Source organism: Panicum virgatum, chromosome 9N, assembly GCF_016808335.1.
Source record: "Panicum virgatum strain AP13 chromosome 9N, P.virgatum_v5, whole genome shotgun sequence".
NCBI classification, from domain to species: domain Eukaryota; kingdom Viridiplantae; phylum Streptophyta; class Magnoliopsida; order Poales; family Poaceae; genus Panicum; species Panicum virgatum.
In genome coordinates, this window is record NC_053153.1 from 80,699,360 (window position 1) to 80,724,017 (window position 24,658).

Sequence of the window (24,658 nt, forward strand, 5' to 3'; positions counted from 1 at the left end):
CCAGCAAAGCGTGTCACGGCAGGAGAGGAGGAGAACCGCAAGTGCAGAGCGCGTCGTTTTCGACGGCTGCATGATTTGTGTACGGGAGGCTCCTTCCGGGAAGCTGCGTGCGAGGACGGCACTAGTATCCTGTTATCATCATCCTACGGAAGTACGGAGTAGGGAGTACGAGTGGTATACTCTATCTGATCTTGATCTGATGCAAGCGCATGTTGTTCAAAGCAAGCCGTGCGATGGACCGATTGGTGGGTCATCCACGGCCACCACCACCTGCGAATCGCCATGACCAAATGTTATCCGGAGCTCCCCGCTGCCCGTTCGCATGGACGCATGCAGAAACAGCAGAACCTTCCATTCCATCGCAACCTGGTCCTGGCCGTCCGGTCCGATCCGGTTGGCCCCACCGAGCGCGAGCCTTGCGCAAGGCACCGGGCGGGCCACCGCGGGGGGGGGTGGTTTGCTAGATAGAGATAAGCACCAGCTCGACCTGACCACAGCAGAAACGACACGACTCTGTGGGCCCCACCCCCCAAGAAGGACGCCGCGGCGCGGCAGCTCCACGCGCCGCCTGCGTACATCTTCTCATCGCACCCCACGCGTTTCCCCAACGGAACGGTGGGACGGGACGGGACGGGCCGGGCCCACCAGCGCAGAGGCTTATAAACCGCACGCGCGCGCAGGGGGCGGACGGCGGCAGCCACAGCAAATCCACCGCGCTCTCGTCCCGTCGATCCAACGAAACGCGCCAACCAAACAACGCGACCCCGCGGCGCCCCGTCGCGCCCGCCCTGTCCGAGCCTCCGATCGGCTCGCCTGTCCCGCCGGCCCGGATGGCGGAGTCCGCGGCGCCCAAGCCGCCGGCGGCGGCGGCGGGGAGGAAGACGCGGGTGGGGCCGTACGAGCTCGGGAAGACCATCGGGGAGGGGAGCTTCGCCAAGGTCAAGCACGCGCGCGACTCCCGCACCGGCGCCGTCTGCGCCATCAAGGTGCTCGACCGCAACCACGTCCTCCGGCACAAGATGGTCGAGCAGGTCTGCCACCCCTCGCTCATCGGAATCCTGCCCTTTTACAACCAGTAATCAATTCGAATCCTACCTGAATGAATTAAAAAAAATACTAGGCTTAGCATAGCAAGATCGTTCTATAATTTATTCGTGGCAAAATGGAGGAGGATAATAAAACGGAATATCCCTGGACGTCGCTGTCATGCTCCAGATTCTGCTCTCTTGGGGATTGGGATTGTTTGCGACGGGGAAAAATCCCGAGTCCGGTGTCCCGTCCGTGCTTCTTAAGCTTTTGATTGATGCTCTGGCGAATCAGATTGAAAGGGGGATCAAATTCAGATTGGAAATTGTGACCTTTATCTGATCGCCAAATCAGAGACGAAACCATTCTGACTCGACGAACAATGATTCACGCCTAGATGATGTTTATGGAATACTTCTGTCGATGCTTGTCAGAAGTTTCTCTCAACACATTTTACCGAAGGAAAACCAAAAAAGAAAAAAAATAATCTGCTGTCGTGTCGTGATGAAATATCAATATACTAGCATGCATTGGTTTGAACCTTGCTGCATTCTGCGTAACTTGAGCTTGGAATGTGAAAGCTCACTACTTGTTCCACTTTCAGATCAAACGGGAGATTTCGACTATGAAGCTAATCAAACATCCCAATGTGGTCCAGTTGCATGAGGTACCTTGAAATATTTGCAGAGACATGATAATATAGGTTTCATTACCTTTTCATCTTCCATCTTGCTCAATACGTGTGCTTTTCATAGGTTATGGCTAGCAAAACAAAGATATACATGGTTCTTGAATTTGCTGAAGGAGGGGAGCTATTTGATAAAATTGTACGGCCCTCAAACTTCGCCTGATATTGTTACTCGTTACTACTGCTTTGAGCTTACCCATGCCCCCAAAAGAAAACATGTGAGCTTAGTTTTGAGACCATGGCACATATGTTTATTGAGGTCATCTTGATAATTTAGGTCAATTCTGGGAGGCTGGGTGAAGATGAAGCAAGGAGATACTTTCATCAACTTATAAATGCGGTTGATTACTGCCATAGTCGAGGAGTTTACCATAGAGACCTGAAGGTTTGTCCAATTATTCTGCTATCTTTCTGATGCGTTATTCCTTAATTATAGATGCTATGTGGTACACTTCCTAATTCAAGGATGTCTCATGTTTCTTTTGCAGCCAGAAAATTTGCTTCTTGATTCACATGGATCCCTTAAAGTTTCAGACTTCGGACTGAGTGCCTTCGCACCACAAACAAAAGTATGATCTCTATCTATTAGAAATTTGCACTTTACATGTTCAATAGTTAAGCCCTTTTGTTTCCATATGAGGGCGATGCATTTTGGGATCATACAGCATCGTCCGGGTCAATCGACATAACTTTCTACCTTCTCTAAAAATATATTCCAGGAATAGATGATTAAATAAAAAGAATTTCCATTAACTCTTGTGTTGATCTATTAGGAGGATGGGCTTCTGCATACTGCTTGTGGAACGCCAAACTATGTTGCACCTGAGGTGAATTTCTCACCTTTCATTAGTTATCGGCTTATTTTGTTGCAGCCTTGTGTGATTAATGTGCTTCAAGATGTATAAGCATCGGACTGTTACTGTAGGTGCTTGCCGATAAAGGTTATGATGGTATGGCTGCTGATGTATGGTCCTGTGGCATAATCCTATTTGTTCTTATGGCCGGATATTTACCCTTTGATGATTCCAATCTTTCGAGGCTGTACAAACTGGTGAGTTTGTGTGATAGACTTAGAATATTGGCTTGTCTTGTGAAACTTACTGGTAATTTTGGGATGATTTCCTTTTATGATTTCCTCTGCAGATCTGCCAGGCAAATTTTTCTTGTCCGCCATGGTTCTCTCCCAGTGCAAAGAAATTCATTAAGCGCATTATTGATCCTAATCCTGAAACGGTAAGTGTGAATTAAATGTGCGTTTTGAATATCTGCAGCCCTTTTTCAAAATTAACCATTGTGCTGTAGCCAGTAGACCACTACCAGTCATCTGAATTATTATCTTCTTAGAAGTAAACTCTCATCACTGTTTGAGAAAATGGTTATTTTATTCTGCAGAGGATAACAATTGCAGAAATTTTGAAAGATGAATGGTTCAAAAAGGACTATAAGCCACCACGTTTTGAACAAGGTGAAGATGTTAGCCTTGATGATGTTGATGCTGCATTCAATGATTCAGAGGTATAATACAGACTAAGGGTTCATTTTAACTTGCAATTAACTAGAAAATCATCCTAGAAATATTATGTGTTCTAAAAACTTTCTAAAGTTCTATTTTACACTTACATTATTGACAGCCGTTGTTGTATGTTGAATCTTTCTATCTTCATTTTATTTTGTAAGACCAGATTGAGAATATCTAAGGCAGGGTGGAACTATTCTCATTCTTTTTTTTTATTCACTCAAATGTCTTGAGATTTTCATAATGGATATAGGTTGTCCCTTAAAATATCAGATTGGTCTACATCTCAGTTAAAGGATATATAGTTGTTACATATAGGCACCGTGTAATTGGTTACCTTTTCCTTTTGATATCATAGGAATATCTTGTGGCGGAGAAAAGGGAGAGACCAGAATCCATGAATGCATTTGCTCTTATTTCAAGATCACAGGGCTTCAACCTTGGAAATCTTTTTGAGAAGGAGATGATGGTGAGTCCATAGTGATTTCAATTTACTATTTTCTCAATTTGGAATGTGTTAAAGATTAGTTTCAAGGGGACATTCCATTTAGAAGCAGATGGTAGGTGGTTGGTCATCTATTATTTCCCCAATTTCTGAGTATGTTGCAGTCTTGAAGATTAGCATGTTGGAGTGTTGCTAATGTAAGCCTAGTCAGAAAGCAGACAGGGCGACTAAACCAAGATGGAAAGAAATTGTGATTTCAGTACACCTTTTTCTTGATTCCATACTAAGGCAAGTCTGTTTTAAATAGGGAACGGTAAAGCGGGAAACATCCTTTACATCTCAATGTACGGCACAAGAGATCATGTCTAAAATAGAAGAGGCTTGTGGACCACTTGGTTTCAATGTGCGGAAGCAAAATTATAAGGTGTGTGGCATTTTTTTAATAAATGGCTAGTAATATGTGAACTAATGTTTTCTTTGTAATTTGCATTATTTATGGAATTAATGTTTTACGCATCTTCCATTTTGGACTTCCAGATGAAATTGAAAGGTGATAAGACTGGAAGAAAAGGTCATTTGTCTGTAGCAACGGAGGTACTGGCTTTAGCTCTATGTTCAGTTTTGCAACTTTGGACTATATCTTGTTAAAATTGCATAGTTGTGCATCAACCTTTATTCTTTTTGTAATGAAAAAATTTTAGGGCAATATATTGAGCATAACAATAACTAATTCTGTTGTCCAAGTCTTTCCCTTGCATGTCTCCATGATTTATTTTGTTTGCAGGTTTTTGAGGTTGCTCCATCGCTTCACATGGTTGAGCTTCGTAAAACTGGAGGAGACACATTGGAGTTTCACAATGTGCGTTCTCAAATTATGCTATTTCCTGTTATTATTATTCTCTGATTGCTTGTCTTGGTACTTTCAAGTAATTAACATATGGTTTTGTCAAAATCGCATGCAGTTCTACAAGAATTTCTCGTCAGAGTTGAAAGATATAGTGTGGAATGCTGAATCTGACGCAAGTAAGAAACAGGCAAAGTAATTCCAACGGGACCTGTTGTGTATCTTCAAAGGCCGCATTTGTAGGCCGTCTGTTCGAATGGTACCGCATTAGCGGTCAAAATCTTTCTGGAGTAAAAGAGGGCGCCTTTTTAATGAGCGCGATTGTACACATACATATGACGAGGCCCTCCCTGGGATCCTGGCATCCTGGTAATATTGTAACGGCAATATGTATGGGATGTAAAGTAGGTATCCTGAATGCTTCGGTTGCCACCAGGGCTGAGTGTGCCTTTATTCAGTTTCAAGGTAATAGCATACTGTGAAAATTAATGTGGGAATGCTAACTGCGCAATTGGCCAGTTATGAACCTGAACTTGATATTTTTGAAGGCTATACGCCTGATCCTTGGGATGCATCCTCTTGTCAGGTTCTCTCGTCCAGGTCCAGCGAATTTTCAGCGGGCTCAGCCGGATGTGACCCCTGCTCTGCGCACATAAATGGTTAGAATTTTGTTTGCTTACGGTAAACCGACCTTTATCTTGGCGCCCCTGGAGTAGTTGCCTCTGGTATGACCAAGTGTACATGTACCCTGCTGGATACGGTATCAGGGCAGTCTGAATGTGTAAGATAATCCACCGTGACTCAAGTTGGTGAACCCTGGAGCTAGGACCTGCACGGGAGTTGCAGAACTCGTTATGCCTGAACTCGATGGAGGTGAAGACCACTGAAAGTGAAGCTGCAGCTACCTGCCGCTGGAGGTGGACACTTCGGGACTTAACAAGTAAAATTACTGCAAATGCAGGTGTTCGTCGGTGGTTCTGGTAGGAATTCGATAGGCTTCAAAAGCTGCAACCTCTCCCAATCAAAGCCTAAGGATGGTTTTTTTTTTCACCACAGGCTTGGCTCCTTCAAATAGGCTAATTTTACTGTCTTTAGAGGTACCGCTAAATTTAACCAGACAGTAAAAAGGACTATTGAAAATAGAGAAATTTTACGAAAAAAGTTCAAGGTAAAAATACCTGAAAGTACCCATTGGTACTTTACAATCATTATAAAAGAGCTCTTGAAAATAACATGTTTTGGTGCCATTAGCAGTGCAGGACTACAATTGCCAGATTTGACAAGGTTATTGAGGTTGCGACCACAGTGTTAGGGTGTACTTCTGATAATGGAATAAAGGGTGGTCTTGGTCTTTCTCATCTTCATTTCTAATTTCATTAAATAAGGCTATGTTTAGCATTGCTTTAGCTAATTAGCTTCACTTGTCTTCTTCTGTTTCAGGATAGGTGGCTGGTTAAAAGCAGCTCTGTAGGAGCAATAAGAACAAAAATTCACCATTTAAAAAAAAACATTTCGACAAATGCAAAACGATATTTTAAGGAAGTCGGTATGTTTCTTTTTGGAGACGATATATGTATGTCTACATCTATGATCTGTCTTTATCTTTTGTTCAGCACGCAGAAATGCTCCCCAATGCCTGCCGGAATGGAATCTTTTGTTCCTAGTAGAAATTCTAACCAGCTCTTGTATTGCAAAGCCGCTCCCCCCTTTTATCTTCCGAGAAAATTCTGTGCATGTCGCATCGAATCTGACGCTGCATGGATGGGAACATCTGCGTCGCAGATGGCTGGAGTGCAATGGTAGCAATCTGAAAGGCGGGAGCGGTTAGCTGCGGACTGCTGTGCAAAATAAATAGCAGGAGCCAGGACGTCCTGCTTGGCTGCTTGATATTTTGCACACCTGCAGTCCGCTATTTATTTTGCAGTGTCGCCACCTGTCCGACATGCACAGAATGGACGCTATTTATTTTGTATCAGAATGGAACGCCGTATCAGAATGGAACGCCGTGTCTGATACAAACTGCTGAATCCCTTTTGGCGCTCCAAGGGGCTGCCGTGTCGTCATGGGCGGCGTGGAGACGTCGGGGTCATCCGAGTCATCGGCACCGGAAAATTTGACGAAACCGGCAGACGGGCAAGAGAGGCTGCGAACTGCCGACGCGGATGCAGACGCGACGTCTCACGGCACGGCCGGGGGGTGCTCTTCTCTGCGGCTAAACAACTCGTGTCAGGTTGGAAATCACAATGCCATCCACGCCTTTTTTCCGAGCCCTAGTGACGGTGCCGTGTTTTGTTGCTGCCTCGATGCCTCATAAACAAACTCGACACGGTGTAGGCTGCATTGCAAGTTGCGGTTGGCTTGAGATCACGGAAGAGCCTAGCCACTTTTGGGCAACCCTTTTCCTTTTTAATTTTGTGGATTCTCATGCTAGCTACACGGAGTAGTAGGTTCTGAAACTGAAACCAGCCTGCAATGAAGTGCTGGCCGACTAATGATCCACGATTCAATATGGTTGGGCTCAGTGGCAAAAGTTTGGTGATGATGTAGTATGCACGGCAAATGGTCAGGCGATTTTATTTTTCAACTAGATTTCTTACAAGTTTTCTGTGGCTGCGCTGGCTTATCTGCTTCTTTCTCTCTTGAAAGCCATGGATGGCGCCGCGATGGTGGTGGCGAATTAGAGAAAGTGATTTAGGTGGCCTGACGCCGCGCTTAGCGTGGCAAGGAGAGAGACGTGTCAGACGCGATTAGACCACCGGACCCCCACGGCGCCAGACTCTGATGACGACATGTTCAATAAAAGAATTTGGATGCGTCGGCGTGCATGCTTCTGAGTTTTGTCCTGGTTTACCAACCTACTACTGCATTTTTTACTATTCTCGTGGCAGAATTAAGGCATTGAGCAGAGTCTGTTCAACTGTCACTGGTGGTGTTCAGCTAATCGATCCTACCGGAAAACCGCACACGGAACGCTGATCTTCCGTTCCCGAGGTGGAGGGTTGGTCCTTCCAGAAATTCGAAGTCACCAACCGACCGACAATGCAGTTCATGTCCCCTTTGAATTCAAACAGCACGTGCAGCTAAGACAATACAGTAGTACATGCATCATAGGAATGGAAGAACAAAGCGTAGTGCGTCCAGCTCTGCCACATGGCCATGGTGTTGATGATTCCCACAGCCACAGGCTAGAAATCGTACGGCCAGTAGAGTAGGAGATCTCCTCCACCAGCCCCAAATTTCCATGTCCTGTTCAGACCATTATATATAGGGCAAATTTCCATGAAATGAACAATCTGTACATCTCAGGCAGCGGCAGTACTAATGCAGAGCACATGCACATGCATCTAGCTGCAACTTAGTAGCTGCGAGTGCCTGCCTGAAAAACAAAATGCCAACCAGGTTTCTTTTCTTGCATTATTGTGGTTGTGGCGCCAATCCAATGATCCTGGCTATAGAAAGCAGAGTTTGAACAGCCCTCCCACATGCGTGCATGACGACCCACCTATCATGCACACCACACACATATTCCTTCGTTCCCGGCTCCCTCCAAGACTGTCCCATCACACTCCTATACTCCTATCTCTCTCTTTCTTCTGCCTCTCGTTGATCGCTTCGAAGAAAAAGATGATGCAGATGCACGCACTACTCATCACAAAATTCAAATTCAGCTACAGATTTAGGTTCATACATACAAATTTACTGCTAGTTTGGGCTCGCAAAACTAGCTAGGTTTGTTCTTTGTTTGTCTTGTCATCTCATCATCTCATAATAATAATATATACGATCGACGACGACGGATGGACACATGGATGGATGGGACACGTACGTCCGTGCGTTGGTTCGCCTACCTCGATCGATATCGATCTCATGCAGCGCGAGAAAGCGGCCGGAGATCGAGGGCTTCCTTTTCCGATTACTTATACCTTCTTCTTCAGCAGATGGCGCAGGAGTTGGGGTTCTCCTCCATGCTCATGTTCCGCACGTAGTAGTAGGGCGGCGGCGCGTACGGGTGGTACGCCGGGGGCGGCGGCGGCGGCGGGCGGTACTGGTTCATGTAGTCCGCCGTGATCATGTTCATGTACGGCGGCGGCATGTGGTGCATGGGGAACGGCAGCGGCGCCACCGCTGCGGGCTTCTTCTCGCCCCCGCCGCCGCCTTCCTCCTTCTTGCCGTCGCCCTCCTTCTTGCCGTCCCCCTCCTCCTCCTTCTTGCCCTCGCCGTCCTTCTTGCCGTCCCCGCCGCCCTCCTCCTTCTTGCCGTCGCCTTCCTTCTTGCCGTCGCCTTCCTTCTTGCCGTCCCCCTCTTCCTTCTTGCCGTCGCCTTCCTTCTTGGCGCCGTCGCCCTCCTTCTTGTCCTCCTTCTTCTCCGGCTCCTTGGCGGGGCCGACGGAGTCGATGTGCGCGGCCCAGGACTTGCTGCGCAGCTTGCTCACCACGTCCACCGGGTCCACCGTGCCGATCACCGTCATCTTGTGCGCCGCCATGTCCACCGAGACGGCGTCGATTCCTGACGACGACCGACAAGAGCCCCGGGTTGTTCAGAACAGAGATTCAGACAAGGATGGTGGAAGGGAATTAAACTGACCCGTCAGGTCAGATTCATTCAACGGTGCGATGCTACTGTGACTGTGAGTGATGCTACCACATATAGTACATACCGACGAGCACGGAGACGGCCTTGAGAGCCTTCTGCTTGTCCTTGTTGTCATGCAAATCCAGCTTCACCACAATTTTCTGCACACGGGAGCATCATGTCATCAGAGTCAGTTGGTTTACTCTGCCTCCGAACAGGGGAAGGAAGGCTGCAGGCAATGTGTGACAAACGGGGAGGTAGCTACACTACAAGACCTAACACATGAACAGGCAGGGAAAAAAAGTGCAGAGAAACGACGCCGACCTTTGATTCCAAAGCACACAAACTCATTCCAAGAGAAGCTCAATCACGATCATAAATGGTACGCATCCAATAAGAACAGGGGCCTCACCTTCGACATTTCTCAGAGGAGGAGAAGAAGAGCTAGAACGCTGGGAAGGAGTGCGGCGGCGGCAGGCACTGGATCAGGAGCAAGGGTGGAGTGAGGAGTGGAGAAGCCAGAGGAAAGTTAGGCGGGGCGGGGTGAGAGGCGAAGCGAGGGCTCCTCTAAATACCAGCGGAGGTAGCGTTGGTGCCAAGCGCAGCGAGCAGTGGCCGCGGTACAAGCCACAGCGACAGGCAAGCGGAGCGGCTGGCTTGGCTAGTGGCGGCGGATGGCAGGTCTTAGCCTTGGTGCGAGTGACCGGTGCTATCTATCCCAGGCCTCGCCGCCTCGGCCGTGCAGTGTGCCTGCGTGCTTGTATGGTGTGAGTGTGACCTGACCTGGCCTGGCCGTGTGAGGGCGAAGGAAGGAGAGGACGGGCCGGGAAGGAGCCGAGGAGAGGGATGGCCACTGCCTGCCTACTCACTGCAGGCCGGGCGGGATCCGACTATCCGAGGCTTGTTCCGACCTGGCAAGGCACCAAAAGGGACGAGCAGTCCACGTCCGCCCCCACGCTGCCGTGCGTCCTCCAATCATTCTCCACGCCTCCCTGCCATTCCCATGCACCGTCGACCTCATCATTCTGTCCCTGCAGCTCCGTCTCCGTTTCCAGCAGTACTAGTAGACTACTGCAGCGTCGTCGTCCTCTGCATTCTCCGGTGAAGTGAAAAAAAAAACTTGACCTAGAGGGTGAGACCGCCCCACGGCATTGTTTGAGAGGTAGAATGATCTTCTCACAGCAGACCAAGAAAACCCCCGAACCCCTGCCCCACCCGTACACGGGGCCCGTCGCCTTGTGAGTTAGGCCGGGCTCCACAGTGCTTTGGACGTGGGACAAGCGAGAGAGTTTTTTTAACCCTAGAGCTGAAATTCGCCTCCGAGGAGGGATCAAACCCAGAACCTCTGCAGAGTGCCTCCAGCGGTGCTACCACTGCCATAGCAGGCCTTTGGCCATTCTCCGGTGAAGTGAAACTGAAACTTCTCTCCTTTTCAGGAGCAGCTAGCTAAGCTACCGCGACCCTGAACTGTCATGCTTGCTCGTGTGACCCTGACCCGTCGTCCTGCCTCGAGCTTTTTCTGCCGTAGATTCACGCTGCCGTTGGTGTCTAGTGGTACGGCGCGGGGTTCTGCTTCCTCTCGCCTCTGGATGCTTGCGCCATGGATGCTTCTCCGAACCAGAATCTGGGACCGTCCGCTACAGCGGAGAAAGATTTCAGAATCTGCGCAATGCGGGTGGTTCGAATGAATCCCTGCCGGCCCCCAACCAGCCGGAAATCGGCTGCTGCTTCTCATCAAAACCTCTTGCTGCAATTGTTCCAAACAAAAAGAAAAGAAACAACCATTTGCTGCGATCCCATTGTTCTTGTCATTGTCATCTGCAAAGTGATCATGAGCAATAAGGACATGCCACCTCTCTTGGTTTCTTTAAGGACTGATCATCAATGAGGCTAAGGCTGCTCTCTGAAGATGACATATACGGTGGCACCCAATCATCTAGTTCCGACTGCTAATAATTCGCCGTGAAAATCAGAATGATGATGCGCGATAACATTGATGGGCTCTGGCGAGCATATCGCAGGTTCAGGTTGCCCCGTCGCGATCCGTAAAAGCCATCCAATTTGAACTGGACTAGGCCATGCATGCATGAAAAGGGCTCTCATCCTTTCCTTGTTGGCACCTTAGATTGCAATAAATTTTGGTGCTGTATTTTATATCGGCTTTCTTTTCTTTTTCCCTTTTTTCTTTTTGAAAAGGAAGGCTTCGTTTTCTTGCACCCAACCAAAGACTCTCAATCTCACCTCACCCCTCTCGAATCTCTCTCGAAGGCTCTCTTTCCGCTACAGTTGACAGAGGGGGAAAAGGCGATCTCGTCGCCGTCGGCGGAGACGGTGGTCTCCCCCGCCTCCGATGGCCTCCGGGGCATCGCGAGGTGGTGGAGACCGCTGCTCTCTCGCCGGCGGTCAGGGTAGTTTGTAGGTTAGGTCCTAGGGTGTCTAGGTTAGGGTTTCCAGGTGACGCTGGCGAGGCGGAGGCGGCGGCGTTGCGTTGGAATAAGTCCTCCCGGAGCCTTCCTCCCCTCGGCGGCGCTCTACTCCGGCACCGGCGACGAGTCTGTGGAGGTGAGTCTTCCCGTGTGGGAGCTCTATTTAGGAGTTGTCCGGCGGCGTCTCGTCGTTTCTCGACGGGGATGCACCTGCCGATCTTTTGTTTCAAGGTTGCGGAGGCTGCTGCGGGATTGATGGATGTTTGGAGGGTGGATCCGGCTCGTGGTTCCTGCGGTGGCGGTCGGCGTCGACGGCGAGGGTGGATCCAAGATCGAGGGGACTCGAGGCGCGTCCCCGGCCGATGGGCGACCAGCGACGGCTTCATCTTCTGCGGCTCACTTCAAAGTCTTCGTGCGATGGAGTCCTCTTCGGTCCTTGGGCGTGCGGCGGCCAGATCCGGCGACTTCCGGTGGCGGGGTTCGTCGGAAGCTCCGGCGAGCATAGGGGGCAGGGATCTGCTTGTAATTTTTCTTTTTCTGAAGGCCCTTTGTGCAAGTTGGGTGGGACTGTGGTCTTCCGTATCCTTGTTTGACATACTTGTATTTGTACGGGTCCGTGTACGTTTCCCTTAACTTGGAATACAGGTATGTTTTATCAAAAAAAAAACCCCAAAGACTCTCAAGTTGTCATCTTGGACGCAGACCAGACGAAACAGGACGGTATCTCCAGCAACTTGCAGAGTTAACGTGCGCCGTCGATCTTACCAATAGCCAACTCCAGTTTTTTCAACGCTCTCGATCGATTCTTCTATTAGACTGTCACATCAAGCATCTACATTAAAGCATTCTTACGGTTAAAGTGTCAAACTTTGTTCGCCCGTTCTGGTGACTGGTGAGAGCTTAAGGCATGCATAGCATCCTGATTCTGAAGATTGGTGATCGGTTAAGCTCCAAAAGTCAAGCTCAACTCTGAAGCTCCGTTGCGATCTAGGAATTCTGAAAAGTCCTTATCTCTTTCTGCGTGCTTAAGGGAACGACCTACATTCTTGCAAAATGAGCTTCCGGTTTCTCTTTTTCCTTGCTGAGTCTTGGGTGTTCCTTGGTGGGCCATGGTGAGTACTAATATTAAGTGGTTACGAAAAAGCTGATTGTCCGGCCATAAAAAAAATATTCCAGCTACTAGGAGCCTGATTCACATGGTTTGCATAGTCAGAGTTGCACTAAAGTTAGCATTACCAGTTTAATAATAATATTTTTATAGAAAAAATAAAGTTACCATTATTGTTAGCTCTTGAAATCCGAACAAACTTGAGCTTACTTGATCAAAATTTACGCAAGATTTCTCTAAGACATGCTTTACATTTTAGAGCTTTACTCAGGGGTCAATGCAAGATGAATTGTGCTATATATTTTGTTGCTGAGTTTACATGAGTTCTGAAGATCGATCCTGAGCTCCAAGATCTAGCTATCTGAAACGTAGGACCAATCATGCTGACGTAGGTATAAAAAACTGCCCTTGTTGAAGCTTAATTTGGCAACACCTAACCCGTGTGTGCTACAAAAATTTATGTGGAGCCGTACAATTATTCCAAGAAAAACTTGCTCGCCCGATGCAACGCAAGACAATACGTCACGGTCCATTAAAAAAACGGCAAGAGCATCTCCAGCAATTTGGCAAATCGACTTGTCATCTTTGATTTTTGGCAAAACATTAAAAATACTCCTCCAACAGTTTGGTAAAAGACTTGGCAATTTTTGACAACTTGGGAAAAATCAGCCTCCAGCGCGCAAATATACGCGCGCGGCGCGCGATTGTCATCGTGGTTTCTAGTCAGGTGGGAGGGTGAAAAAAGAAATAAATAACAGAGAAGGGTTCCTGATTTAAGTTTTCAAGAGGTGGAAGAGCATAAATATAATTTTGTTTTTCTCTCAGGGTTCCTGATGTAAGTTAGATCTGGGTTTGCCAAGTGAATTATGCCAAACTGTTGGAGATAAGCTTTTTTTTACTTGGCATATTTTTTTAGAAGTTGGCAAAACACAAGATATGCAAAATAAAATATGACAAACTGCTAGAGATGCTCTAATGACTTTATTACGCCCTGCCGTACATTTGCGGTATCGTACAACAGTCTAAATTGGCCCTCCACCACCGCGATAGCAGTGACACGTGCAAACGACATCAAAACTTAAAAAATTTGTAGTTCTTAAACCATATATCAAATTCAAATTCCGATTGCACAACTGTATCTCTTTCGAGGAGACCTTCAAAACAAGACCCCATTTGAATATATTTCGACGATAATTTTTCAAAACACATAAATTGCTTTATGTACAATGAAAAAAAATGCTAAAATCAATTAGTCAAAATGCTCAGTCGATCTGCTAAAGTTGCATATCATTGATCATGCGATCAACATTTACCTAACCAACAAAGTTGTTTACCCTTATCCACTATTGACATTAAACAATCTATCACTACTAGAATCGGCAACGCTCCCTAGTGTCAAGAGGGACTCCCGTGTGTTTTCTACAAACACTTGGTAATCTCCTAATATTTTCCATGTGTTTATAATCGACGCACGGGAAACTATTTCAGCACACGGGATCATATTTATCTTTCCTAGAGTTGCAATTGAACACACGGGATTTTAACAGACACTTGGTAACTTTCTAATATTTCCCATGTGTTGTTAATGGACACTCGGGAAACTTTTTTCTGCACACGGGATCATATTTATCTTTCCTTGTGTTGCAATTGAACACATGGGTTATAACGCACGGTAAAATTCTGGGAAAATTTCCCTAGTGGTCATAAGTGCACACGGCAAGCTTTTTGTTTACTGTGCAGAGAAAAGATGATCATCAGCCAAGTAACGGGAGCTAACGGAAGGAAATACGACTTTTCCCATGTCTATTATGTAAACACACGGGACAATTTGAGGAGCAATAAAAACAATGGGTTTATTTAAAATTAGTAAAATACTGATCTTGTACAAATCAAATTTCATTGTGGTGGCTAGTCCGCCATAAACAGTAGAGCAGCTCATGGGTTCGAACCTCATGAACTTTTTATTTTGTTTCGCAAAGTTATTTGAATAACATGTGGGCCCTACAGTTGGAAATCCAAGTGTAGGGGAGGCAAAGTATTTATTAAAATATTAAAATAATTTCTAAATGTCTTTCTTTTTAGATCAATAATTTCTCTGCATCAACCTCCTACGTGTGCTTTGTTTCTCCAAGATCTCCAATGGAGTTATTACAGAGGATATTTTGAACTTTTCTCACTTTAAAAAATTTTAGCAACACTTGACTGGCTAATAACTACTCCCTCCATCCAACTATCCAAAGTCTATTAAAAAATCTGAAAAATCCAGGTATGCAAGGCCAATTCCAGTTTTTCTCGGAGTCATGGCGTGCGACGCTTTGTGGACCGTAGCGGAGTAACTCCGTCCCTAGATTTATTGTGGCACCATAGTTTTTTTTCTAACTTATCGCATGTCCACCCATGCGCATTGGACTCCAGTGCTAAACTGTACGCGTTAAACGAGGACAAATTAATTATATTTTTTCTTCAGCTTAACTCTTCTTTGGTCTTTGAGACAAAAACAAATGGATCTTGGTTAGTTGAATGAATGGAGTACAGCTCATTTTGGGGTCCCACAATAGTTTTGCGAGATTTTATTAATATCTATTTGGATCCAAAGTTGCTAAATTTTAACAACTAAACTTAAGCAAGAGGATCCAAATGGAGCCTATATCATGAAGTGAATCTATTTATTTGCACATCAATTGAGCGATAGTGTTATTTTTGAAATTATAGTATAACCATTTCAGCCTAATAGAAAAAATAAATAACTTTTATACTAAGTGATAAAATTAATTAACAAACATACCTGCATATGGAATTACTTATATAATGACCCTCCTCAAAGTGGGGCCCATGGCCATGCCCCACACACTGGATTTCACTCACGGTTCACCTTCCACCACAGATCCGATCTTCGTTCTTATCCTATCCTTCCTGCTATGAGCAGAAACATTTTTCTTCACTCCACGCTCTCAAGCTCATATCGTCTCCCATCCCAACCATTAATGGAGCATCCGGAGCAGATGCAAGTGCGTGGAGCCTCAAATCAAACTGCCCTTGTCCGACCTATCACGGATCATATGTGGTCAGCAAGTATTGAGATTTGGGGACTGATGCAGGGAATTGGTAGGTTATGGATGTCTTCCTGATGTTTCTTTTCTGCAATAAACATGGTTTCTAGTTGATTTGGCTATTGAATTTGCTCGAAAAAAATTATTGAGTAGCTGTATCTTGTTTGCAGTGCACGAAAAAGAAGATGAACAGCATAAACGTGTTTTTTTTCTCTCTATAACCGGATACGCTTATTCCCATTTCCTCCCAAAGTTTCTTGTCGCTTCATTTTTTTTCCACCAAACAGACGCTTCAAATTCAGCTCGCCCAGGACATGGATTCTCCACTTATCCTCAGAGATTAACTCTTCCAATTTTTTGATCAGTGGACCAACTCCGCTCCCGCCATACTAAAATATTTTTCGCTGACTTGTGCGCGCCACCCAGAAAATATGGCGGGCTTGGACCCATAAAGTAAAAACTAACACTGCACGTCGTCCTATAATCTAGCTCACGCCGCGGCATCCTTCCTCCTCCCATTACGAACCCAGCCTCCCTCCGTTCTCCAATCGATCCCGCCGCCGTACACCTGACGCCGGGCGACCCGACTCTGCTGCACATTGGGGGCAATGTGGCTGCTCAACATTGTCGTACGCGTGCCGAGGATCTGGTCGGTGCTCCTTCCATCACCGTCGTTGCAGATTAGAACGGGCCAAAGTCCCTCCAACTCAGGTGAGTGCATATGGGATCCAACGGGTTCTTTCCTCACGTCTTAATGATTCTTCCTTTTTGATTCTCCCAGAAAATTCGATTTGGTTACGTTTTAGAGGATTAGTCGCTATATAATTTATTCTCATTCTAAATTAGGTTGTTGTACAACTGCTATTTAAATTAAGTCTGTCTTTGATTGGCAAGATTGACATCCTCTTGTTTTTTCTTTATGTCTGACATGACGTTTAAGCACGATTGTTCATCCAATTTTCATCAATCTGTTATTGCTAAAGTACTCCTGGTTTATCTAATTAGCAACAAATTAGATATAGTACACACTTATATTTTGACGTAGTGTTGTTAGCCATATTCTGAAACTCAATCTGATGGGTTAAAAACAATCTAATATGATCTTCAGTTTGTGGATCATATCCGTCCATGTATGCTGCTCTGTTTTGTCAGATATGTCAGTTACCAACTGGGTTTGTGAATGCACACATTGAATTGTTGATTCTAGTACTACTGATTATGTGTATGCATAATAGAATTTTTGTTTCTTGAATTAAATAAGTTGGTCTGGAACCTTATTACTCCCCTCAGTTTATGAAAAAATAAATTCTATAACTAACAATTATGTGCCACTTTTCAAAGGATAGGATGGCAAACGACCGTAGTTGGATGTACACTGGGCGTAGGAATCGGGATGAGATTAGTGAGGAGTGGATGCAGAAAACCACAGAGTTTGTGGATCAGGCATTCGCTAGAGAATCTCAGGACCACGTGCTTTGCCCATGTAACTATTGTGGGAATTCAAGGCCCCAAATGCGCCAAACAATGGTCTCACACCTGTGCAAGCATGGATTTTTCCCAGATTATGACGTGTGGGTATACCATGGAGAGACTGGGCAGGTTCGAGAGGATGTGGTGAGGCAGCGTATTGAAGAAATGAATGACCATGAAGCTGGTAGGTTAGATGACATGATAGATGATGTTCGTGATGCGTATGTCTCTGTTGGAGATGAGGAGCCAGAGCCCACAACACAAGCATTCTATACGATGCTGCGTCCATCATCTCAGCCTCTCCATGAACATACAACAGTCTCTCAGCTAGATGCAATCACTCGACTTCTAGCAGTCAAATCACAATATGGCATAACCATTTCCGGGTTTGATGCATTAATTAGTGTGCTATGCACAATCCTCCCTCATGGTCACAAGCTACCACCCAACCTTTATGAGGCAAAGAAATTCCTAGGTGCATTGAACATGCCATACGAGAAGATAGATGTGTGCCCGAATAATTGCATGCTCTTCAGGAAGGAAAATGCAAATAAAGATCACTGTGATAAGTGTGGTCAATGTAGGTATGTGGAGGTCCAGGGCAGCGATGGTCAGAAAAGACAACTTAACATTGCAAGGAAGGTCCTCCGGTATTTATCTATCATTCCTCGACTTCAGCGACAATACATGTCCGAGAGTCAAGCCAAACACATGACTTGGCACAAGTATGGCCATCGAGACCACCCTAACAAAATGGTTCACCCTTTAGATGCTGAAGCATGGCAGCAATTCGATAAAGACTTCCCTGACTTTGCTTTAGATGCACGGAATGTTAGGGTTGCTATAGCAACAGATGGGTTCAATCCATTTAGTATGGTAGCCTCACCATATAGTTGTTGGCCTGTGTTTGTCATTTCCCTAAATCTTACACCTAGCCTTATAATGCAAAAGAATAACATCTTCCTTAGTCTACTAATCCCTGGACCCAAATATCCTGGGAAGAATGACAGTGTATTCATCGAGCCCTTGGTTGATGATCTCATTTATGCCATTGAGCATGGCGTGTTGACATATGATCGGGCTACAAAGAAGAACTTCAAAATGCGTGTATCTTACTTATTCTCAATCCATGATCTTCCAGCCTTGGGGCTATTTTCAGGTCTCTGTGTCCATGGAAAATCACCATGCCCAGATTGCAGAGAGGGTCTAAAAGGGATCTGGCTTAAGTATGGTGGAAAATTCTCATTCTTTGATTGTCATTGACAATTTCTTCCAATGGATCATAGTTTTCGCAGAGATAAAACTTCATTTCGATCAAATGTTCAAGTCCTAACAGGGCCTCCCCGAAAGTTAACCAGTGATGAGGTCCGTGCCCAAATAGATCAGCTTGTCCCACTTGATGAGGGTGGTTTTGATAAATTTGGTGAGGAGCACAATTGGACCCACATTCCTGGCTTGTCGAGGCTGCCATATTATCACAAACTACTTCTTCCTCACAACATTGATGTCATGCACAATGAGAGAAATGTCATGGAGGCAATTTTTAACATGGGCTTTGACATTAGAGATAAGACAAAGAATAATGTGAAGGCTCGGCTTGATCAGGCAGTGCTATGCAACAGGCCATCTCTAAATATGGTGCAAAAGGAAGCTACAGGGAAGTGGGTGAAGCCAAGAGCTGATTTCTGCCTAACTAGACCACAGAGAAAGGAGGTACTCGAATGGTTTCGGACCTTGAAGTTTCCGGATGGGTATGCAGCAAACTTAAGAAGAGGGGTGAACATTGAAACACTACGCATCAATGGATTAAAGAGCCATGATTACCACATAATGATGGAGCGCCTTATGCCTGTCATGTTACGAGGGTATTTCCTAGATCAGATTTGGCAAGTGTTGGCTGAGTTAAGCTTCTTCTATCGCAAGCTATGTGCGAAGGAGATAGATCTCACGGAAATAAAAACAATGGAGCAAGAGGTGCATGTCCTTCTTTGCAAGTTAGAGAAGATCTTTCCACCATGATTTTTTGTTCCAATGGTGCACCTAATCCTTCACCTACCGTATGAAGCACGAATGGGAGGCCCTGTGCAATACCGATGGAGTTATTGAATGGAGAGACAACAAAAAGTAATTAAAGGCAAAGTTAAAAATCGTGCACGTGTTGAAGGATGCATAGTACAGTCTGAAATACTAGATGAATTGTCCTTTTATACTTCTGGATATTTTCCAGACCATGTGCCCACTGTGCACAATCCAATCCCTCGATACAATCCAGAAGTTCTGTCAAATGATTGCGAACTGAGCCTATTCTCAACCAAGGGTGATACACTAGTCGTGGACACACTCGACACTTAAAAAGTGATGAGTGGAGTGCAGCTATGCTCTATGTCCTAACGAACCTGCCCGAAGTGAATGATTATGTGCGGTATGATAACTACAACTTTTTTATGGAAAAATAGCATATCCTTGAATAGTTCTTTAATATGTCTTATATTTTCTCCAAATGTAGTGATTTCATTGAACAGGAGTGGACCAGGAATGGTGAGCCAAGTAAGAAACAAAAAGAAAACATGCTACGGAAAGGGGCTAAAAAGAACTCTCCCAATTTTGTAACTTGGTTCCGAAGTCTAGTAATATTCTAATCCTTTCACTGCTCTTACTATAACAATAGCATATAATCCTATTCATGACACCATATTACTTATTTGTAGAGCCTACGGGATATGTGTATGAGCGATGACTTAAAGCAGGTAGCTGCAGGCTGCCACACTCGGGTGAAGACATATAATACTTATGATGTTAATGGGTTTCGTTTCCGAACAGACAAGTATGAGAAGGAAAGGCCAAATGCTGCAACCATAAATAGTGGTTTAGTAACTGTAGGGTAAGGAGAAAATGATGAAACAACTGAATACTATGGATATATCAAAGAAATTATTGAGCTGTCATTTGATGGCATAAAACCACTAAATTTGGTCCTGTTCAATTGCCATTGGTTCCATCCAAATAGAGTTAGATACACATCAAGATATGGCTTGGTGGAGGTTGAACATGAGTCAGTGCTCCCAGGATATGAGCCATTTGTGGTCGCTCAACCAGCAACACAAGTGTACTACATTCCATACCCATGCAAATCAGTGCGTGATCTTGCGAAAAGATGGGTGGTATACAAGGTCAGACAACCAGGTAAACTGCCTGCCCCATCTGATCAAGATTATGAAGGTGCACCCGTGTCTATTGAATTCTTTCAAGAGGATGGACTTGAAGGCAACTTTGTAATTGATCTGGGGGAAGGACTTGATGACATGTCTAACATTGAAAGAGATGCTGAGGAGATTGTTGACGATGATGACCTACGGTTGCTGAATAGCTCAGAAATACCTGCAGCAGCTCAAGAAGATTTTGTCATTGAAACAATAATAGAATATAGTGATGATGACTTAGCTGTCGTCTCTGATGAGGATGACCCCCGTCTTGATGAGTATTTCTGAGTCTTGGTTATGTTATAGTATGGCCTTTGGTTATAGTGGGATTGAAGTTATCTTAGTGTCTTGTTCTTGATAAGAGTGGTCCATGAACTATTTTATTTATTCTTTCAATCTCATATCATTGTGATTGGTGTTGTTAAATATATTTTATGACTATACTAACATTATGTCTCTTAAGTTGTGTTCAATTTCAGGTTCATGATGCGTATTGCATTATCTTCTAGTAACCAGAACGGATCAGCTTCCAATGGCAGGACTAGGGGAGGTGGCAGGGGGTTTCAAGTGGTAGGGGTGATGCTAGTGGCAGGGGGTCTAGTGTTAGTACAAGATCAAAAAAAAAAAGCTGTCGCATTAGTATGTCCTCTCAGACAGCAGATATCAACCAAGAGCAAGAGCAACAAGAACAAGACATCCCAGAACAGGACCCCAATAGGGTAGTGGAAGATGGCGAGGCGGGGCGATGCTGAGATGGAGGATTCAGTAGATGTGGACTTGTACGAGAGAGGCCCTGCACTTATGCCTCCAGTGCCTCGTGAGGAGGACAAAGTTGTACTCACACCAGTAGGGGATAGGTAAGAAGGCACTAATTATTTGTTTTATTGTAGTTTTAAAGTAGTTGGTGGCTTCTGCTAATCTGATAATATGTTCTTCTGAACCTATGACAGGCAGTGGCGTGAGAGCTTTGTTAGCAAGGAGTCTAGATCCCCCAATGGAATAATAGGTTTACTGATTCGGAGAAATTATCCTGGGATAGTTACGTATAAGGGCAGTAGGGTTGCTGCACATAAAGTTTGCCACTACAGTGTTGTGCCAGAACCTACAACAAACTCGACACAGCAGCCCACTAGTGCTCTTCACAAGATAGAGACCAAATTCTGGGTAAGAAAGCAATTCAATTTTTCATCTATTTTGCACCCTCATATACTAATATGTGTATGAATGTTTCAGCATTATTTTAAATGGGCTGATGGCAAGGAAGTTGGGGCTAAAAGGGTAGTCCGGAATGTGATAAAGAATCTTCTCCCAAATGCCTTTTATGAAGCACGGCTCCAGTCCATCATTGCCTACCATAGGCATGTTCGCAAAGTTTACATCAGTAGAAGTGAGGCATGCAAGATGTACCCCCCAGTGCAGCAGTACATGCAGGTTAGCTGCAATTTTTTTGGTGCTTCGTGAAAATAGTTTTCTATACAACAATGCACACCATTATGGCATAATTTATTAAACTAGTTGATGAAATAGGGTCAATTATTTACTGTTCAAGAAAAAAATAGCACTGACTGCAAACTGAATAGACACTAGTATTAATTACTTTATTACCATGGATAAACTTAACATATGGTGATATTGTAGGCAATTCCTTATTGGTTTGCAACGTGCCCAAACGCATGGCGGATGCTCGCAGAGATGTGGAACACCCCTGAATGGATAGCTAAATCAAGAGCAGGCAGGGCACGGAAGGAGAAGAAACTTCGAATCCATCGCCAAGGCAGTGCTTCTGCTGCTAGGTACCAAAGAAATATGGTAAGCTTAGTTTGCAGAATCAGTTTGTACTAGGCCACAACATTGTTTCTTTAAATTACATGATTATTATGGATGCTCTTATACAGATATGGAATAGAATAACTTTCTAGTCTCCTATATACAAGAGAATAGTGTTATAGAACATGAAAAATATGACAATTGAGAAATATGTGACAATTACTTAGCTGATTGTGAACCTTAGCTTCATTTCCCTAGGATGATGTTGAGTGAATCCCAATTTACATTGTGCCTGGTTGCAGGAGAAGAAGTTGAAGAGGCCAGTTCCTGAAATTGAGGCCTACCTAATGGCAAGAACAAAAGAGGGGAAAGATTATGCTGATATTGATGCTCATGATAATGTTGTAAGTTCTTGGACCATAAACTCAAGAGAAACTGATTTTGGGGCAAAATTAACTTTCTCATAGAAAACACTTGCATCTATAGATGGCATATGCAGAAGCTTGTGAAGCATTGCATGGTCCTGACTTCGAATGGGACAAAGAACCCATTGATGGTGTAGCTGCATACAAGGCGGGGCATGGCAAGAAGCATGGTCGTTATCTAGTCGGAGATGGCATGATCAGCACACCAACAGTGCTACGTGAGGTGCGAGTATCCAGCACTGCAGGCGAGCCAACAGACCAACCACCACCACAACAACGACGTCGACTTAATCCTGAAGAAGCGCAGCAGATTGAGGAGCACATGCATGAAGAGATGGAGCGATGGCGGCAGCAGGAGCATGAGGTGATGGAGCGGAAGCTGCAGCTGGAGCGCGAGGAGATGGAGCGGAAGCTGCAGCAGGGGCGTGAGGACATGGAGCGGAAGATGCAGCAGAAGCACGCTCAGAGATACAACCGGAGAGTGAGTACTATAAAACTGCCATATCTGTAGGTTTATATGCAACATCTTTCCCTTTTCTAGAAATGCATTAGAAATGTAACATAGCATGTATATGCAGGCCATTACAGAACGCCTACAGATGGACCTTCCTCCACCTCCACGTCCGCAGCCTGGACATGTAATATTTTCTCATCTGGTAAGCACTGAATAATATAGTTATATTATTGTACTTATTTAAGTTAGTGTTGCTCATGTTCACTACTTGTTCTCTTTCAGTCTACATGAAACTTAGGCCATGCCTCAAATGCTCCAAGTATGGTAGCAAGAGAGATTGGTTCATCAGATGCAATGGTTAGCATGACAATTCTAGGATTTACCTCATAATTTTCTTTCTTGGCAGCAATGGTTTTGTTGAATAATGTCAGTATGTTCAACAAACCGTTTCTTTGTTTTGTATATTTGTATATATGAACCATCTATTCAAGTACTAGTTATCCAGACTTAAGCCTATGCATGTACTGTTTCAGTGACCGCTGCCATTAAAGTAAAGTTGGATTTGATCATCTATTATTTCTGTGGATGCTCGATTATGTGCTTGTAGCGCTGGTGTGTATAAAAGTCAAAAATATGTAAGATTGAAGTGGTCTATTGAGTCATTGTGGTCATTCTTGCCCGTATAATAAAAAACAGGGAAAGTAGGGCCACGTGTCAATAGTAAAAACATATGTAAATACAGTTTGCTGTGTGTTTTTCTCAAACACACGGGAATTAAAAACTACACGTGTCATCAAACTATTTATCCATGCACATGTCTCTCCCATGTGTCAATAATTAAAAAACACATGGGAACTTTGCTACTGTTACTGTTACCTAACGGAGACTATGCATTGTTCCCTTGTGCTAGAATTCCTGTGTGTTGAATTGACACATGGTAGCTTATAGTAAGTTCCCATGTGTTCCTTTAAAACACTCGGAAATCAGAACACATGGTAAACTATAGTAGTTTCTATGTGTTCCTTTAAAACACTCGGGAATCATAACACACGGAAAATTATAGTAGTTCCCATGTGCTTTCTGAAAACACTCGGGAAATCCAATGTTTTCCCTACTTTTCTCTCCCGAGTGACTAATCCCTAGTGTTGGCACTAGGGAAAGGAATTTCCCTATGTTTCCAGCTCTTTCCCTTGTGTTCTTGGCACCAGGGAACGTAGTAGATTCTAGTAGTGTATCTTCACAATATGAACACTAATATCCACTTAACTAAACTCGGGCATGTAAAAGCAACATGATGTAAACTCATAAGCAATTTTTGCAAACATCATAGGTAAATTAGAACACGCGAAAAAGTATTTTCTCTCAAAAAAAATATGTCATCAAAATATAGTGGTGTGAGATATTGTTTTGAAGGTTTTATTGAACCAAACACATTTGTGCAATCGGATTTTGATTTCGATGCTCGGTTTTGAAACTATAATCTTTTTTATTTTGAAATCATTCTCACGGATGTGTCTTTGCTTTATCTGGTTGCCCTCACGTGCATGCACAAATGGGCAGCCGTACGACCGATCTAATTTACGGCCGGCCGTAAGTTAGCTGTGTCCTAGAAAAACAAAGTATCGCGAGCCTGCTCTTATCATTTGATTATCCACAGGAGTCCCAAC

General features: G+C 44.7%; 3 protein-coding genes across 11 annotated transcripts; 2 read left to right on the top strand and 1 right to left on the bottom strand.

Annotated features, from left to right (window-relative positions):
* The first annotated feature begins 678 nt into the window (after nt 1–678).
* LOC120692230 (CBL-interacting protein kinase 9) lies at nt 679–6,118 on the top strand. Of its 7 annotated transcripts, none has more exons than XR_005682551.1 (16): nt 679–1,031; nt 1,631–1,693; nt 1,782–1,853; nt 1,992–2,099; nt 2,203–2,283; nt 2,488–2,541; nt 2,640–2,765; nt 2,858–2,947; nt 3,107–3,229; nt 3,589–3,699; nt 3,983–4,099; nt 4,213–4,269; nt 4,460–4,534; nt 4,638–4,984; nt 5,106–5,858; nt 5,960–6,118. XR_005682551.1 is itself a non-coding variant. In XM_039975490.1 (14 exons), the coding sequence occupies exons 1-14, from the start codon at nt 831–833 to the stop codon at nt 4,716–4,718; spliced, it is 1,359 nt and encodes a 452-aa protein (XP_039831424.1). In that variant the 5' UTR covers nt 679–830; the 3' UTR covers nt 4,719–5,071. The 7 variants fall into 7 exon arrangements, 1 of the variants encoding a protein (XP_039831424.1); XR_005682552.1 differs by having other exon boundaries at nt 5,106–5,687; nt 5,774–6,116; XR_005682555.1 differs by having other exon boundaries at nt 5,106–5,556; nt 5,774–6,116.
* Nucleotides 6,119–8,102: 1,984 nt separating this feature from the next.
* Nucleotides 8,103–9,749, bottom strand: LOC120692231 (heavy metal-associated isoprenylated plant protein 39-like). Its single transcript, XM_039975491.1, has 3 exons — nt 9,504–9,749; nt 9,177–9,252; nt 8,103–9,025 (listed from the first exon to the last, which is right to left on the bottom strand). Exons 1-3 carry the CDS (start codon nt 9,510–9,512, stop codon nt 8,451–8,453), a joined length of 660 nt encoding a protein of 219 aa, XP_039831425.1. The 5' UTR covers nt 9,513–9,749; the 3' UTR covers nt 8,103–8,450.
* A 5,728-nt stretch (nt 9,750–15,477) lies between these two features.
* On the top strand, nt 15,478–20,877 carry LOC120692321. Of its 3 annotated transcripts, none has more exons than XM_039975592.1 (4): nt 15,478–15,730; nt 15,846–16,386; nt 17,017–18,149; nt 18,212–20,877. In XM_039975592.1, exons 3-4 carry the CDS (start codon nt 17,023–17,025, stop codon nt 18,219–18,221), a joined length of 1,137 nt encoding a protein of 378 aa, XP_039831526.1. In that variant the 5' UTR covers nt 15,478–15,730; nt 15,846–16,386; nt 17,017–17,022; the 3' UTR covers nt 18,222–20,877. The 3 variants fall into 3 exon arrangements, with proteins under 3 accessions (XP_039831526.1, XP_039831527.1, XP_039831525.1); XM_039975593.1 differs by having other exon boundaries at nt 17,022–18,149; XM_039975591.1 differs by having other exon boundaries at nt 15,846–18,149.
* Nucleotides 20,878–24,658: the final 3,781 nt, after the last annotated feature.

What these genes read in the sequence shown, in the direction of transcription:
- LOC120692230 (XM_039975490.1), top strand. Translation starts at nt 831, where the DNA reads ATGGCGGAGTCCGCGGCGCCCAAGCCGCCGGCGGCGGCGGCGGGGAGG. An exon ending in CCTTCGCACCACAAACAAAA is followed by an intron (nt 2,284 to 2,487) that starts GTATGATCTCTA and finishes TTGATCTATTAG; the next exon opens with GAGGATGGGCTTCTGCATAC. An exon ending in TTTTTGAGAAGGAGATGATG is followed by an intron (nt 3,700 to 3,982) that starts GTGAGTCCATAG and finishes TGTTTTAAATAG; the next exon opens with GGAACGGTAAAGCGGGAAAC.
- LOC120692231 (XM_039975491.1), bottom strand. An exon ending in GGCCGTCTCCGTGCTCGTCG is followed by an intron (nt 9,026 to 9,176) that starts GTATGTACTATA and finishes GGTCGTCGTCAG; the next exon opens with GAATCGACGCCGTCTCGGTG.
- LOC120692321 (XM_039975591.1), top strand. Translation starts at nt 16,999, where the DNA reads ATGTGCCACTTTTCAAAGGATAGGATGGCAAACGACCGTAGTTGGATG.